Source organism: Vidua macroura, chromosome 4 (genome assembly GCF_024509145.1).
Source record: "Vidua macroura isolate BioBank_ID:100142 chromosome 4, ASM2450914v1, whole genome shotgun sequence".
NCBI classification, from domain to species: Eukaryota; Metazoa; Chordata; class Aves; order Passeriformes; family Viduidae; genus Vidua; species Vidua macroura.
Genome location: NC_071574.1, coordinates 68,062,864 through 68,081,050, shown reverse-complemented (window position 1 = coordinate 68,081,050; position 18,187 = coordinate 68,062,864). Strand labels below are relative to the sequence as shown.

Sequence of the window (18,187 nt, the reverse complement as noted above, 5' to 3'; positions counted from 1 at the left end):
GAAAGTAGTTTCTTTTAAAGGATCTCCATTTGGGATCCAAAATCAAAGATCTTGGAGCTATTTTACACCAATAAAGAGGAACAACAAATGGCTTTCTTAAAATATATGGTAGTATGCCACTGATTACAGTACTTTGTGAAGTGCTCTTGTCATGTGTGGTGCATCTTTTATTCAGAAGTCTTTAAGAATCTGTTTTTCACAAATCTATAGAATCCCAATGCTGTTTGAGTTACAATCCAGGTAACTCTTTCCAGTTTCTCTTTCATGTTGGCTGTTTGGTTGGTGTCTCCAACAAGTAAGCAACACTCACTGAATGCACAGGACAGCAGAACCAAAAAATAAATTTATACAGAGAGACTAGTGTGGGAGAAACAATAACAAAGAGTTCCCCGGAGAGGAAATTAACTGCACAAACAAAAAGGGTGGATGAAAATACGTTTCCACCATCAACATTAATGTCAGCTGGTTTCCCTTTGAGTCTTTATTACTGTCTGACATTTCTAAATAGGTAGCTCTTCCAGACTAGGCATGGCACGCAGGCCCTGGCCATAAATAAGGATATTGCTTGTAGGATATTTGTGTTCATATGGTGGCAGAAGCAATTTACTCCTTCACTCATGCCTGTGCTCAGACCATAAAGCTGATGGTTCTGCTCAGGGCCTGCCTGCAGCCAGACATGAGGAAGCTTCTGTGTGCAAACTCCTGCCCACTGCTGTGAGCAATTCCCCACTGTCACCCTACTGCTCAGGAGAACTGTCAGTCACCAGGACTAAAATGACTGCCACGTGTTCCTCACATAATCCTGTGCCTAAACTAGTTATTAGGCCTGACACTGAGGATTTCTCCAGTGGGAAGCATCAATCAAGTGCAAGGAGTGGAGTAGCAGCCCATTGTGTTTATAATTTGCTTTACTCTTTTAAAAACACATGTTAGGTGACACCTTGTCAGCTGGGGTTATGGAGTGGTTTCTCCATCTCTCTGGGGAAGCTGACAAGGGAGGACCTGTTTTCAGAGGTGTCCACAGGTGGGTGTCCCTGCTTTTTATGTGTACGTGAGTCCCTGCACATGGTGCCCAGTGTCATGCTCATGTCTCACCTCGGTTACTTATGCTTCAAATAGACCTTATTCTCAAAGCTTTTATGTGTGTTGCCACAATGGCTCTCTTTTTTCCCTTTGCTAGGTCTCTCAGCTACTCCATTTACACTTGTATTGGGACCAGAAAAAAGGGCAGGTAATCTGCTGAGTGCTTTTACTAACCCCTAACTAATGTCTGCTCCCTGTTAGACTAGTTGTTAGACTAGTTGTTAGACTAGTTTGGACTGTTTTCAGCTGAGATTGGTCTGAGGCCAAATGCTGTCTGCTCTGCTTCCAGTGGGTAGATCCTGCGTGCTGAGCTTTAAAAGCCTGTCCTTGATCTCATCAGCAAATTGCCTTCCAAGTCCTCTGCTGGCAGTTGAAGAGATTCCAGCTCCAGGCAGGGAGCTTTTACATGGAACACTCATTTAACTGGGCTGATTGCTGGGCCAAGCTGCTGTGTTTGCTGCTGTGTTCTCACTAATGGATGAAGGGAGCCTCTCTCCCTCTGCTGTGATCCCTGTGAGGATGGTTGGGGTTGCAGTGGAGCTTTTGAAGGATCTCTGGCAGGTGTGTTTGGGGCAGTCCTGCTCACACCATAGCCACAGCTGGCATCCTGGGAACATGCCCTGCACCTTGTCATGGACACTGGCAGGATGGAGGCTGCAACGTGCATGCAGACATCTGTGGGGATGAGCTGCTAACCACAGTTACAGCAAAAAGAGAGGAGAACATTAACAGATTCAGGATTGTGCTGGAAGTGTGCTGAGTGTGACTTAGTGTTCCCTTGCTTGTCCATTAACTGCTGATCCTAAGAGGCAAAAGGCCAGGAGGGGCCATCCTGCATTAACACTGATTGTATTAAAAGCTTCTCTTTTGTGACTTGGCAGTTTTGGGTTCCTGATTTGTCATGCTGTGTCATAGTTTCCACAGCTGCAAAATGGAATTTGTAGGTATTAAAGATATTTTGAAGCCTAAATAATGTTTGCAGAATTCTTTCATATTGTCAGACTGAAAGAATGATAAAATCTAGACACTGCTGTTTGTTTATATTTAGTTCATATTCAATGGGGCTGTTATATAAATTGCAGACTTTTAAATTTTGTGCTTAATTTTACGTACTTTATCTTTAGCTACCTACATACATGAAGTATTTATAATGAATAATTCAATTGAATATAAGCCCAGTTTTCCCCAGACTCCTAAATGCATTTTCCTCTAAAAAGTTTTGGTTCAAATGGGAATGCAGAGACTGACTATAAAGTGGTAAAAGAAATTAAGACAGTTCCAGCTCTTTCTGATGGAGTGCCTTTTACAGTGCTTGTCACAATGCTGATGTCAGTTTTTTGAAAGTATTTCTGATCCATCCAGGCAAATACTGGTTCCATCAGTGGTTGTGCTCTGGACCCAGAGAGGTTGATGTTTGTTTTTGGAGATGATGATGGTGATGTCTGCAACATGAAGAGGAAGGCAGCGTGCAGGTTGCTGTCTCTGGAAGCTCAGTGTTTTCATACTGTTTTGTCATAGTCTTTAAAGCAAAAAGGAGAGAATGTGCTAGATGTGGGTGAGGAAGGAATGTCTATATTACTGTCATTTTGCCCAAATGAGGCAGATATACTTAAATTAGCTTTAGATTAATTACTATGCCATGTGGATGGGAGCTTTAATTTCACTTAGAATCACAAATGAGCTTCTGCAGCTTGTCTTGGTGGCCAATGCCCTCAAACTGTTGGTGCAGTCATGCATCAAAATAAGGTTGATACCAAGTGATAGCAGTGACTGTGCAGTGATATTACCATGTCCTTTTTAGTATTTGTCTTTTATCCTATTCAGTAGCACTGAGCCCTGGCTTTTCTCTGTAAAAAGAGAACTTGTGAGGTTGATAGATCCGGGGGGTAGAAGAGGCAAAGAAAGCCTGAAGAGCTCCACTTTCAGTTTGTGCTGTACCTTCACCTATGGGCAGGATGAGAGGGATTTGGGGACAGATGGACTGTGGTGATCAGGGAACAGAGAGACACCTGTTCCCACCTGTGTTCCCCAAAACCTCACTGTCTAGCAAACTCACTGTAAAATCAGAAGTGCCATGCCCACAGGGATGGTCCATGTCTTAAGAGAAGCTGGATAAGTTGAGTCCAAGCAGGGAGTCTTGTGCCCAGGGCAGTTAAGGCTCAGTTTTCCAGCACCCTTTCATGCTTGTGTCCTCTAAAGTCCTGAAAACACAGGTCCCAGACTGCCAGCACAATCATCCTGCTAATTGTTGGTGTTCAATGAGGAGGAGAGAGAGGTGGTGTCATCCTTAGTCCCACAGCCCTCCCAGTCACAATTTTCAGAAGGCTTTGTAACAACATTGAGCTGTTTCTCTGCTGACACAGTGAAATGGTGTTACCACAGCTGCTGTCATGATGTTACTGCTGTCACACTCCCTAGGGTAAAACTAGCCCAGATCTGTGGGGATGTGCTGCAAACATGCCTCTGGCTGCAGCGTAGGCATAGGCTTCAGGAGCTGGATCCTCCCTCTGTGCTGAAATTCCTGGGATATCTCTCATGTCTATAGCAGTTGGAAGAGCATCTGCATCATCATGGCCACCACAGTAAACAAAAATCCCCCAAACAGCTGCTCTTCATCTTCCACATGATTGTTTTAACAAAACAAAGCCCAAAACATGTGCTGTGCTGAATTTATTCTGTTGAGAAATAAAGCTATTAAGTTGTTATTTTCTTTTGCTAATAAAAGATAAGTCTTTTTTGTGAAATAATAAACATTACATCTGGATAAAGTCTTTATTTCTAAAACACAGCTCTGCAAACCCTCACCATGCTGGCTTTTCAAATGTTTGTGATTTCATATATACCAGCTGCTTATGTGGCAGAGAAATAAAAGCTGGTAAACAATATTTTCCATTTTAATCTGAAACCATCCCCATTCTGTGGTAATTTCTGTCACATTTCTATTTGGGGCCAAGTAAAATTGTGGTAACTCGGAAGGAACTGTGAGTGTTACATTGTATTCTAGGAGCAAATAAATCAAGTCTATCTCTACAAAGGCCAAAGGTGCAGAAACTAGAAAGAAAAGAAATTGAACTCTTCAGGTTTTCACAGGTATTCAGTGCCTTCACTCAACCCAGGCCTTTGCTGCTCTTGCCATTTCTGATATTCAGAAAAATTGTTTCATAGAATAGTAGGAACAGTAACAATAATATTTTGCTATTACCTGTTTTATAAACCATCTTTATTTTTGCTGTTAGGAACTCAGGTTAGATTAAGGCAAAAATTATGAAAAGGCAATTTTAGTTCTTTTTTTTTCATGGAAAAAGTCAAAGTTGTTTAGTTCAGCTGCTTCAGTCTGTGCTCAAGGCTCTGTTGTAACAGACCCATAGATGACAGGCACATATCAGGTCCCTGTTTCAAAGCTCTCCTGGGGCCTTTGATCATTCTATGCTGCTGTATCACAGGGTGCACTGCAAGAATATTAACACATCTTCTTCATTTTCTATGTGTTGGTTTCATCCTCCCTGCCAGGTTGGTCTGACACATGAATCTTGTCTCTGACCTGACTCATGTGCATGTACATAAATTGCTGGCTGGAATGAAATGGAATTTGGGTTAGCTGGCTGAGCAGAGCAGCTGGGGGGAGGTGAAAAGCCAGAGCCCTGCTGACACTTGAGCTGGGTGTGAGGGAGGAATACAGCACTCAAGTTACAGTTCATCAGTTGCTAACCCTCTGGCTTTGCTGGCCAGTCATTCTGCAATAGCAAAATATTATTTAATAGTCATCTTGCTCTCACTGGAGATCTGCCTGCTGTAATCAGGCTGCAGGGTAGGATATCTTGGCTTTGAATCAGTCACTGAGAATAGGGTGTCTGTGCAGGAATTCAGTGCAGGCTCCAAAACCCATCCAGAGCTGCACTGAGCTCTGGGCAGCTGAGATCTCACCCAGCTGACCAGCCATGCAAGGCAACTGCAGTTACCAGCCCAGTAACATTTGCAGAGTAACTGTGGCTTACACTGGCCCAAGAGGATTAACTGGAGATGCCTCTTGGAGTGAGAACATACCCCGAGAGTGGCTCAGCCACTGGCAGGAGTAGCCAAGATTCAGGCATCAACTCTTGTGCCAGGCTGGAGAATGTGAGGGCAGAGGTGAGAGTTTAGCAAAATATAAGTTCTAAGGACTCCACTGCCATGCATATAAAATCAGCAACATAAGATGTCTTGGTATATAAGCAAAGAAGCTTATTTAAAATTAAAAATGCTTTCAAAAGTAGAATAGGCTAGTGGGAAAGAGCAAAGTAAGTCTGCTGCTTCTCTGTAACAGTCTGTAGGAAAGATAAATGTGGAGTTGAGAAGAAAGTTTGATCTCGTTTTTCTTGTACAGAAAGCTTCAAGCTGAAAAGTTGGAGATTACTGGTCTGTCACTTTTCTTGAATCTAAAAAGTGCAGACTGTCACAGTGACTGTCGTTATCAGCACCTGATGCCCTCTCTACTTACACATCCTAAATGTAAGGTGCTGGGGAATTTGTATGAGGTAGAGGCACTGATTTTCCTTTCCTGTGCATGCAGAATTTCTGAAGTGGGGTTGATAAATCAGTAGGTAAATTATTGCTTTGCCTTCCCAATGGATCAGTGCCAGTGCATAGGGGACAGACAGTGCTGCCCAACAGCTTTAGCAAGGAATGTGTCCAGTCTTGCCTTTGATTGTAGGTGTTCAGGATTAGTCCTTTCTCTCTGCCAGACCAGCACCAGAGTGAGCTCTCCACTGGCCTTGCCCTGCACCCTGGGTCAGGATACTCAAACCTGCAGCCCAGAAGGGAGCAGTGATGTGTTCTGGTCCAACCCAGCCTAAGTCCTGTGGCAGCGGTCAGGCTGTGCTGCTTGGACAAACACAAGTCTAGATGGAAGTGGTGGGTGAATTGCTACAGGTTACCTTATCTTTTTGTTAAACAGGACAATATTTACTGTTTGTTTGCTTTCTTTCTGATTTCATCTCAGTGAAAGCATCCATTGAATTTTTCCTAATTTACAGTTGCAAAAAGAATCTTAGAATCAGGCTCTATGTGTTTACTTCAGTATTTTTTCAAGACTATGTGCTATGAAGTATCTTTCAGATCCTCCCCCCTCAATAAAATGTTAAAATATAAATATAATTTATGTAATCAGTTATGCAATTTACATTCTGAATGTCATTTGATATAGCTTAAAGTCTGAATGTCATTTAATGTAGCTCAAAAATTCTATGATTCTGTATGTATTGAATTTGCTGGTGTTCCTACTTTATGGCTGTGGTGTAGTATGAGGGTTACAGAATACTTACAGTCAACCTTTTGATGGGATGCAGTTTTAATGGAAAGTGTCACTTAACCAACTCATCCTTTACAGTTAAATTCTTTCCATCAAGGAATATCTTTGTTGTGAGATTGAAAACTAGTCTAAAAAGAAAGAAAAATATTCCATTAGTTCATTTCTTCATTAAGCTGCATGAAAAAAAGCATTGTTATATTCCTTGGAATTTAACCATATCTTTTTATTAGTTTAAAATTTCAAATTTTATGTGCTCTGGAAATGTGTATTGCTGAGAGTGGCTGGGTGAATATCATCATAGATGGTTAACTTTAAAAGGGAGTTATTTTGATGCAGGCCATTTAATTGTGATTCTGAAGCCAAGCATCTGTTTGACTCATTCCTAGTGAAGAAAAGTACCTACTAGAAAGATAAAGCAACATCCTGCTCCTTTACACATGGCCAAGGCTGCTCTGTGCTCAGATCATGAAGAATCAGAGATGTTTCCATAGAACCACTCCAAAAGGAAGAGCCAAGAGAGGGAATGATCCTTTGGTCATCTCTAGGTTACTAGACCACACAATTTTTTTTCTTTTCCTATTGTCCTGATGGATTTCAATGATCAAGAGAGCAAAAAGTCTCAAAATGTTGGATCTAACTTGGTGTTATTTACTTGCTTGTTTAACTAGGGACAGGGAGCCCTGTCTGAGAGACTACGGAGCTTTAGCATGCAGGATCTCTCGACGATCCGTGGAGACAGCAGCAGCACTGTTCCTCCTTCGGTCACTGTACGAACAAGTAGCAAACAGAGCCACCCAAAACCATCCAGAAGTGCATCAGAAGGCACTGGCAGCTCAGGTAAGTGCCAGTGTTGTTTTCAGTGTTTTGCTGTCTGGAATATCACACCGTTCAATGAAGTCATGCCCTTGGCAGGACCAGAGAGAAATGGAGACTGCAGGCAGCGCAGACCAGAATTCCCAGGACACAGACATGCTGTTGAGTCTCTTGGCACTTAGGTGAAAAAAACAGTATCATCATTTGATGGTTACTATTCCTGGCTGGTACCAAGGATGGGACTTGAGTGTTCAGAGAAGCCAGACTCAGTCTTTGCAACCTGAGCTCGAAAGCTGGGCTGGGGGCTGCAAGCCATGCTGAAAAAACTGTGTCCTAAGGGCAGTGGTTTATTTTGTAATTCTGAAATAACAAAGGGAAGAAACATCATGCTGTAAATAAGATCCATTCCTGAGGATTCAGTTAAAAATTTTATTTCAAGTTTGGTTAAAGAAATCTTTTTGAGTCCAAATCCAAAACATGTAATTGGAGATAACTTTGCAGATTAGATCTCAAAAATTGAGACATGGAGGGTTATCCCAAGTAGGTGGCTCCAGATGGTTTCTGGGATTCCCACACACCACCAAAGATCACTCAACTCCAGTGCTGTGATGAGAAGCCATGGAAAGTTGCAGGCATGTTGCATTTGGTAGCTTGTGAAACATATGCTGGCAAGTCAGAAATTCAGCAGTTTCAACTTGTGTGTGTTGAGGTCTGTGCAAACACTTGCAGTGTTTCAAGCCTGGGTAGTTGCTACCCCTTCTAATTTGCTTTAGTTTTGGAATGGTGTTAGAAATGTCTTGTCTCATCCTTCCTAAAGAGTATTCTTCAAGTCTTTTACAAATTCTGTGAATCAGACTTCTCCTTTTTTAAAATATTATCTGTTGAATACATTTTCTTTATGGGTAAACTGAAATGTTGGTGCACAGTGGTTTTATTCTCATCTTTATATAAGGTCTTGTGTACACTTCTCTTGAAGTAATCAATCTGAAAATAAAGTGTTCACACATGGAACAGAAAAGTCCTTAAAAAGCCATATATTTAGATATAACTAAATAATGACATCAATAAACCATAATTTAGTTATCTTAATTCCACATTGAATAGGGCAGCCTTTGTAGTTTTGCTCTTGAGACAGTGAAGTCAGCTCACCTGGCCACAAACCCCCATCTCAAGACACAAGAGTTTTTTATTTTGGTCTGGTTTTGTATCCATAGTGTACAAGGATCTCTCAGAATGAATCTCTGGAAAATTGTTCATAAATTTTTTGAACTCAGCCTAAGTGTTTATCACAAATTTTGGATTCAAGTAATTTGAGATTTTGGGTATGTGCAGTTTTTTTGGAAACTGCACAGATTTGCAAAATCTTCCAAGACCTCTATCTGTCCCATCTCACTTGGTGATTTCATTGAGGTGCCTAATTCTCCACCTATGGAGAATACAGACTCCTCTTGCAGGTGGTGGGAGACTCCAGCCACGAGCTTTGCTCTCACTTTTGATCACATTAATGAAAGATACAGTTCTGGTCCCTCTAGTCCTTGTGCTGTTACATCATGTGGGCACCATTTTGTGTGTAGTCAAAATGTCTGGAGGGGAGAATTGATCAGAGTCAACTGGTGTGTGTGTGTGTGTAAGACTGTGATGTGTCAACCAAGCTGTGTCACATCCTGAGGGCCATATTCTGGTGAGATGACACTGCTCTAGGCACACAAAGCCCAGACATAGTTCCATCATTCCACCTTTCATATTTGTTTAGTTGGAGAGCTGGACATAAGCAAGGGATAGACAGAATTTGCCTCTGCCCATTAGTGTGCTATATATACCTGCAGTGTATGCATATGTGAGAATGTGCATGAGCACTCAGTACAGAACAGCAGACACACAGCCCTTTCTCCTGTCTCTAAGCCCTCAGATGACATAAATGTCCCTGTCAGATGTCCCCACTGCCTCACAGAAACATTGAACTCCTCTTTTTTTTACCTGCTTTAGAAATAGTGGGACGTAGTCGATGTGACATCAGATGGAGTCATCAAAAATGACCCAGACTATGTGTTTGGCATGAGTGTGTTCATATTTTAAATAGAAAACTTGTGATTTACAGAACCTGCATGGTACTTCTATTTTCCTGGTGCTCTATCACCTCTTACATCAGCAACCTGTCACCCAAAGCAGACTTAAAGTAGATAATTTTGGTTTGATATTTTTTTCTTTTTAGAGGTATTTCCCTCTTTTTTTTTTCCTTCCATTCTAGTCCCACTTCAAATCCACAAATTATATTAGCAACATTAAAAAAAAAAAAAAAAAAACAAAAACAACAAGAAAGGGAAACATCTTACCCTTTCCTTCTGTAAATGCTTCATTCCCAGTGTTCTAAGAGAAACCTTAAAATAGGAGGATAATGATTCCCAAAACAAAACCTAAACTTTTAGATAATTCAAAGGAGGCTTATGTTGATTGTCCTTGACTGCTGCCAGCTAGAATTGTGCCTGCTCCTTGATCTCTTTGTGACCACACTAATTAAGGGGATTAGCTGAGGGCTGGACTTAAAGGTTATGCTCACAGTGAAAAACACAGAGCCATGTTCTTACCTGGTGTGTTTTCTTTGACTGACAACACAGCAGAGCTCAGTTTCTGAGGGGTAATAGCCTTGCTATTATAGAATTTTAGATTAAGCACTCAGGAAAGAAATACACACCAAAACCACCACCCCTTTTTGATGAGAGCTCTGAAACTCATATGGTTAGAATTATGGTATAGCTGGAACAATTATGTCTGAATATAAAAATAGCAAACATAAAAATGAACATAACATAAAACATAAAAATGCAAAATAACTAAATTAGCCAATAAAAGCTAAGCCCCTGTCATCACACAGGACCTGTCATGGAGATGCTGAGAGCTGACCCCACTAGAGAAGAGAGGGCTCTTTAGGTTGAGCTTAGAGTTGTTTTTATGGGTCCCATTCCCTGAGCAGTGGACACACAGCCAGACCTGGTGTGGAACTTGGTGTTGCTGGTTCCAATCCTGTTGTGTGACTGCTGTGTTTAAGAGCAGATGTGATATCTGAAATAAAGTGTTTTGGAAAGACAGGGGGATAGGAAGAGGTCTATTGCCTAAAATTTGTGCTAAAATTCAGAGTTGTTGGTATTAAAGCCCCCTGTGAGCACCAGCAGTGGTTCAGGTTCTGGTTTCACAACTCTTGGGCATGTTTCCAAGCCTACTGAAGCGTGAGAAAAGGCTCTCCTGACACCAGTGGGCTGTGGCTGTGGCCAAAAGCTGGCTGTAGGACCAGGCTACACAAACACTCAGCCTGTTTTGTTTCCACTGTTGTTATTTTTGTAACGTGAATGGTGCTGCTTAGATGGATTTGTGATTCTTTGAATCCCCTCTTGACACAAAGTACTGAGTGAAGAGTTTGCCATTTTGTAACAACCTCATGCAGATACAGCAAAGGGGATTTTTTGCCTGCTGAAGAGTGTCTTATGAGGCCAAGAAATAGATAAGCAAGAGACAAGGGGAATTGCTCCTTTATCTCTACCCTTTGCTACTTTTTTGCCCCCTCTACCTTTTGCTGTCTTTGCTGCCTTTCAGTGGTGCCTGTCCATTGCAGTTCTGCTGTGAGGATGGTCCTTGTGCAGGAGTGGGACTGCTCAGCTCACAGTGGGCTCTTGGTGTGTTCACACACAGAAAGACCCTTCTCCTCCTCCCCACACCCAGTCAAAAGCCACACCCAGATGATGTGAAGAGGCAGAGGCTGCTTTTGCCCTGATTTGTGGGTGGCTGCTGACCCCACAAACAGCACATCCCATGAGGCACCAGCTCCAGGGAAAGGTGCACACCTTCCTTTGATGGGCACCAAGGACACATTATGAGCCCTTTCTTCCACGTAGCAGGCCCACCACCTCTTCATCTGATTTTTCACTTCACTCTTGGTTCAGCATCTCTCAGTTTATTTTCCTGGCACCCAGATGATGGACTGTGACAGTTTGCTTTGGTGCCTGTTCCAACCTGTGCCCTTTCCACAGGCAGAACTGCCTCTTTCCTTTGGGAACTGTAAATGTCATGTGGCTGTGCATTGTTATGGAAAACTGTAAATTCCAGAACAATATTTACAAATATTTTTCAAAGGAATGCTGTTGTTCTGGCAAATGTCCAGTAACAATCCACATACAGACTTGTCTTTATTAACAGGAGCTTTTGCACTTCTAAACCTTATAGTATTATCTTGATTTGTGTTGCATCACAGGACAGTCAGTGTCCAGAGCTGATGCTGCCTGGGGCAGAGGATCACAAACAATGCAGCCATCCTCTGTATTGCCAAACCCAGTGTTCTTTCTGCTTAAGCTTGTCCCAGGCTAAGATCATTCTTATCTGGAATGATTTCAAAGCAGAAATGGACAGTGTGCTTTCTGATACTCTCCATTCCTCTGAGCAGGAGAGAATCAAAGCTGTTTTTTTGGTCTTGTGCTGAAGGACCAAAGGCTTTGCAGTTCAGAACAAAGGTGGGGGAACATCAGGATATGTTTGGGGAGTCAGTCCCCATCAACCAGAAAGATGTGTGAGAACAACCGAGATATATGTTGTCTGAACTCCCAGAGAATAAACTGTCATAAAACTGTGATCATCTTCCTTCTGTGTAAAATCAGAGGCTGAACCCACAGCAGATCTCTTGAGGAAGCCCATAGTTTCACAGCAGCATCCAGCCAATGAGAGGCAGCCCTCCCACTGAAAGAGTGTAACCCAGCTGCTTGCCTCTGGCCCATCTGTCTTTTCCTTTGGTTACATTTAAACCTTATTTTTACATGCTGACCCCAGTCAAGGAATTGGTTCAAGTTAAATGCTATCCCTTGCTTCTGTGTTGCCCTTGACCTGGGTCAGGTCCTCAAGCCAGTAGAGAGCAGCAGCACAGGCATCAGCAATGGGACAAGGAAGGTGGAGGCCAGAGTGCAAGGGACAGTGAGACGTCTGCTCAGCACTAAAGTGCTGCTTTAAAATGACTGTGGAACTATAGAAGAACTTCCAGTGTCTCCAGTGCAGGATAATCATAACTAAAAAATATCACACAGGGCTCAAGCCCTTTTCTTCTTCAAAAACTTTCTTTAATGTGGAGTCATTGATGCCACTGTGAGCATTAAATGGAAAGGCTCAAACTGGAAATTTAGGCTGTTTCCTGGAACACAAAGAGCTCAAGATGAAGCTCAAGTGCTCAAGATGAAGCTGTAAACTTCACATGTTCATGAACAGTTATGAATCACCTACTTTCACTGAAGGGTGCAATGCAACTCCCCATTCTTATGGCAATTCCATCAGGATATTAATTCCTGTAGGACTCTCCTGGTTTAGGAAGTTCAGGGATGTGTGGATAGATTTCTTTAGAAGCTGTGTGAGTGGTTGCAGCAGCCAGACTTCTACAAGAATTCTAAATCTACTGAAAGAATCCAGGCCCATAGCCTTACAAATCCCAGTATTGCACCCTGGGTTTGTTATCATACAGCCTTTTGCACTGGGTTATGCATCCATGCTCCCATTGCTTATCCACACTGCCAGACAGGAGTTACTTCTGTTCAGTGGTCTGAGAACTGCACCAGGGAGCTGAACCTAACCCCATCCTTAACACCCATATGGACACAGCCTGGGATGAGGCACATTCCTGTGCTCCATGCTGGTCAGTCACTCATCTCCCTGTGCATACCAGGGCTTTGAAGTGCACTTCAGAATGGTGCCAAGTGTTTTCTAAGAGTGAGTGGCTTCACCAACGAGTTCCTAACGCTCAGCTCCTCTTTCAGTGTGCACGTGTTGCTCGGTATGCCGACTCCTCAGAGGTGAGTGCTGGATTTCCTGTGTCCTGGTATCCATGCATCCCTTTTGGGCATGGCTGCATTCCCCAGCCTGGCTTGCTCCTGATGCTCTTGCTCACTGGGTTTCCTAACACCAGGGGGGCAAAGCAGGGGAAGGCCAGGCTGTGAGCGGGTTTGGGAGCTGTGTGTGTGCTCATGGCAGTGCTTCTCACCATACTGACCTGTGTTACCCAAGGATGGGGATTGTTCCTCTGGAGAAGAACTTAATTCCCTTATCTTCTAGAGGATGTGCCATGTCCTTGCTGTGCAGTGTAACTCCTCTGCCCCATGTCCCCCAGTGCTGGTGTAAATCCACTGGGAATGCAGCAAGAGCAAAACCTCATCAGCCCCAGCCCTGTTTTGCTGTGTTCCCTAAGGATTGGCACATGTTTCTCCATTGGTGGAGAGGACATTTGTGTTTGGGGTGAACAGAGTATGTAGCAAATCCCAGCAGCAGACCCTGCTAAGACAAAATAGGCTTGAACTGACTCTCCCTGATTCAGTCTCTGGCAGAAACATTTTTGAAAAATGTCCCCACTGTCCCCAGCATTTATTGTGTTTACAAACGTCAGAGTGCAGTGAATGGTTTAGCTGCTGGTGGTCTTTTCAGTGCTGTGCCAGTTAGCTCGGTTGCTAAGAGCCCAGACATGTCACTTCTGCATTTTTTTCCCAGTGACAGATGAAAGGAGTGGGAGAACTCCAATTTGGGCATGCCAGAGGATGGGACTGCCAAGCAGCTTGTCTGGGGAGAAAAAAAGAAATACAGACTGGCAGTGTCTCATGTTGGTGGAAGCAAAAAAACCTTTTAAACCTTTTAACTCCTTTTCTTCTCATCTCGTGTGCTTTTTGTGTATTTTGCACACTAATCAACCTGGAGACAGCAGCAGAAGGACTAAAGGATCACAGTGCTGCCACCGTGCTGCAGCCACCTGTGCCTTCCCACAGCCCTGCACCTGGTGCCAGAGCCCTGAGCAGTGTTGGTGCTTGGAGCCTGATGGTTCCAGCCTGGCACAGCCTCCTTGCACCCTGCGTGGGTGGCAAACCCACCCTCATATTTGATTAGTTACCCTTCCTTTTCTGGGTGAGTGTGCCATTGTGCAGGACAATGAAGCATGTTTAAGGTGGTATCTGTTGAAACAACCATGAAACACTCGTATTCACAGGGCATTTTATTAGAACTCTTCTAATTTTAGCCTAAACCTATTTTATGGATTTGATTTCAAAGTGTTATTTATGAAAAGAATCACTGAATCCTTTTGGGCTTAACAGTCATGAGGTAATCTTAGGAAAGTCTTTTAATGAAGCTAAAGCAGCTATCAGTCCAATATGTTTATGAATTGGACACAAAATAATTTGGATCTTGTTGAAATTGTGTACCCTGTCTTTCACATCTGCTTGTTTTACTATTCCTGCCCCCTCTCCAGCATAATCCAGTCCCTTAGACCATGTCAATGGGGATGTGCTGAGGCTCTAGGTCATAGAGGGCTCATTCTGTCTCCACAGGCTGCCCTTTCTCTGTCTCCAGGGCAATAGATAGATTAATGCACTCTCAGACAGTGGCCTGCCATTAAAATGCTCCTTTGTAAGTGTATCTTTGGTAGCTTGGAGAGCTGACTACATAATGTGAACATTTTTCAGTGCCACAAAAAAGCTGGGGGAAGAAAGAATCTAATTTTGTTTATCTAGGACGAAGTTGCCTTCAGCTATTGGCACTCACATTCTCTTGGTGCAAACTTTAGTGTAGACAATTTCAGAGTCCCATCATAATAGTTCTCATTTCCAAAGAGTTTATAATCTAAATGGGCAGATAGTCAAGTCTTTCCTCAAGCAGGGATATTAAAGGCTGCTTTAGAGCCTTGGTGCAGTCTTTTTGGCAGGAGCAATTGCATTAATGCTCTTGTTGGTAAAACTAATTATTTCACTCTCTGACTCACAGAAAGCTCCTCAGCTCTTAGGAGAGCACAGGCTGGTGGAACTGAAGTCCAAGCATTCTGCTCCTAGATGATACCCTGAGAGAAGGTGTCAGGAGGATGAGGCCTGCAGGTGCCATGGAGTGTGCATTTCTGCAGGGCCTGAAGGCCAGGCTGAGCCCCCTGAGCTGGAGCTGTCCCTGTCACCAGTGGTGGTGGGCTGGGTGCTGATGGGCTCCTCTGCTCTGCAGCAGGACTGTCCCTGTCACCAGTGGTGGGATTCTCTGTGCTGAAGCTGTTGGCTCCACAGGAGAGCCCTTTCCTGCCCAGCTGGATCACTCCCACTGGCCTCATGGTCTGCACATGACAAAGCATTGATGCAGTTCAGGACATTCATCCTCCTCTGCTCTGGGCAGCTTCACTAAAGCACAAGCCTGTTTGACAGATGTACTCCAACACATCTTTTTGACAGCTCCTATGCCAGCTCCTCTTGCCTTTGTTCCAGGCCAGTTCCACCTTTGCTGGTGGAACTCCTTCCAGGTTTTAACCCGAGTTTCTGATTTATCTCCTTTGTGTTCTGTGGAAAGTCAGGCTGCAGCATTCAGGAACAGTGGTACAATTATGTAAGAGCTCTTTTTCCCTTTCAGAGAGGACAGAGTGAAAATCTCCAGGGATACCTGTTTGTCTTTTGGCAGTGCCTGGCAAATGCTTAAACGCTGTTCAATGTTAAACAGTCTTGCTTGGGACCAGCATTTAAGAAGTAACAAAATTATGTTTGGTGGTGTTCTCTCAACTAACATCTCTTAGGTGCTGTTGCAAAGACCTGGGGCATGGTTGAGAGGGAGAAACCATTTTAATTCTTGCAGAGAATAAATGTATCTCTCATGAATTGAAGAATCAGCTGTATATCAGGAAAATTGTTGGGACTGCAAGTATTTGAGGGGGCATTTAATACTAAAATGCTGATCAGAAGCCTTAGGCAGTGTAAGAAATGTGCAGGGACATTTGTGATGAACGGGTCTGTTTTGGGTGTGCACTGCAGGGTTGTGCTCCACAAGGTGACAGATCAGATCACACCAACCAGCAGTGCAGCTCACCAAGGACCTCGATGGGACATCCACTTAATTGTGCTTTAAATAAATCACCTTATTGGTCTATTAGCTGAATCCAACCCTCAGAAGTGCACATAAGTTATTACAGTGGAAAATGCTTTAAAAACACTAATTGACTTTATGGCAAGGGAGCTGATTGTACATCTCTGAACTAATTCAATTAAATGGTGTAGGTGGTTTTATTTTGGTTCTTAGCCAATTTTGCTTCCAGCTCTCATTCGGGGAATATTTTTTTAGCCTTGTTGAACTTAAAGAACAAGCAACAATTTTCTGTTGCTCTAGGCATTTTGTTCCTTAAAATTTCCCTTTACTAAATACTGAAGCAAATTTTTACAGGGCTGGTTTGCCTCACTTTGTGCTGGTATTTCTGACTAGCAATTTGTGATTTTCTTTTTGAGATTTAAAAATAGTTTCATATGTATTTTGGTTACTTCAGGGAAGAAAAAAATTCACTGAAAATCAGTAGTTTTAAGTACATTTGCATTTTACCAGCAGAAAGTTAAAACATTAATTGTTGTTTAATAAACTCCAGCTGAATGACAGATATAAAAGCAAAGATGAATATTTCTGTATTCTGATACAATGTTCCTTCCCCCTCTGCACCCAAATGTTTTCTCCTAACAGTTTATTCTTTCTTTTTCTCTATGTAAATATTATGGGACTCTGATGTAAGTGTTACAGATTGCATGAATTTTCCTCTGAGGTGTTTGGAATAGACTAGCACTTAACAACTCACTCATTTGTGGGATGTGTTTCCATTAACGGATGACTTTGTTGATGTAATTAGGCTTGTTTGCTTTGGTTGCATTTGACTCCAGCTTTGGAAAGGATGTCTGCCTCTGGTGGCTCCTGGGCAGTGTGTTCTGATGTAGTTGGCTGCTCCTAACTCCTTGGTTTGGCAATGAAAACTGCTGGGGAAGTACAGGTCTTGGGTCAATGTCTTTTGGAAATGATGGTGAATTTATCTTTGTTGCAGGGGAAAGAAGCTGATGGCCATCGTAAAATAAATATCTGTTCTCCTGTGCTTATAAAGTGGTGTGCAAACCTCTTTATATGAATGATCCCCTGGAAAGGCTTAACTTTGGAGTGACTTTACCTTCCATTACAATAATACAATACCTCGCTCTTGGTTTGTGTAGTCTGTGACTGTGGTTTTTCCCATTGCTCCTGAGGAATTGAAGCGATGGGAGAAAGAAGTATTGTGCCTGGCAAAATAAGGGGAGTTCCAATGTCAAAGTTGCCTGGTTCCCACTGTAACTGTACTTAAGTGTCCAGATTTTTCAGAGGATCTAGATCAAAGTTCACTTGCACTTAGAGTGGGCCAGGTCCTGTTGTACTCATGAAAATCCACAGGAATTTGTTACACATTTACATGGCAGCATGGACCAGAGTCTGAACCAAAGTAATTGCTGAAAAAAAACAGCACACTGCTGAATCCCAGATACTGCTCTAGGAAGAGTTTTGCAAGTGAAATTTCTTAGCCTTGTTGAATCATAGAGATCAAAGGTTGCAATGATCTGGCCCTACATTTCCTGGTCCTTGCTGGGTTGTTCCCTGAGCTGCATTAACTGCTCAGATCCCAACTCTGCAGAGCACTCAAATGTCTACTTTAACTTGAAATGTGCCCATTTTCAGGGCTTCCCTCACAATGTGTTGGTTGTATCAGTTCCCTTGGGAGGAATTATGATGGAATGATAGAAACTGTAATTAAGGGAATTAACTGGAATAATCTGTTTCCTTAGACTGTTTACAGTCAGATTCTGTCTTGCTTTAGTGGACACAGGAGTGTAATCTGGTCTGTGCACTGAAAAGGTGTTTGCAAGAGGCAGCAGCAGCTTTAGTCCTGGAAGACCAGCCCATTTCCCACTTCTGCAGCAATTCAGCCCCTTCACACAAAGATGTGGAGCCATAAATATAACAGGTGGAGACACCTAAAACACAGCCCACCCTGGGATGGGGAGTGAGAGTCTCCCAAACAGAGTCAGGGCAAAGGTCTGGTGTATGATCTGTGTTTTCACACAGCCACCTCCTGGCTGTGACAGTCCCTGGGGTTGTTGGCTGCTCCCTGGAGCAGCACACACTGCTGACTCTGCTGCTCTGGGGACATCTGATAGTGACCTGAGGCCCCACAGCCTCAGATCATTAAGA

The 18,187-nt window shown here is 43.0% G+C and overlaps 1 protein-coding gene across 2 annotated transcripts in view; it reads left to right on the top strand.

Moving 5' to 3' along the window:
- Positions 1-18,187, top strand: part of REEP1 (receptor accessory protein 1) — a 65,651-nt gene that overhangs the window by 39,690 nt on the left and 7,774 nt on the right. The window contains exons 6-8 of one of the 2 annotated variants that reach the window (XM_053975046.1): positions 1,181-1,231; positions 7,039-7,207; positions 12,967-13,002. In XM_053975046.1, the coding sequence (XP_053831021.1) occupies positions 1,181-1,231; positions 7,039-7,207; positions 12,967-13,002 (256 nt within the window). Of the gene's footprint in view, positions 1-1,180; positions 1,232-7,038; positions 7,208-12,966; positions 13,003-17,015; positions 17,062-18,187 lie in introns of those variants that run through there. The other variant, XM_053975045.1, reaches the window with a different exon arrangement.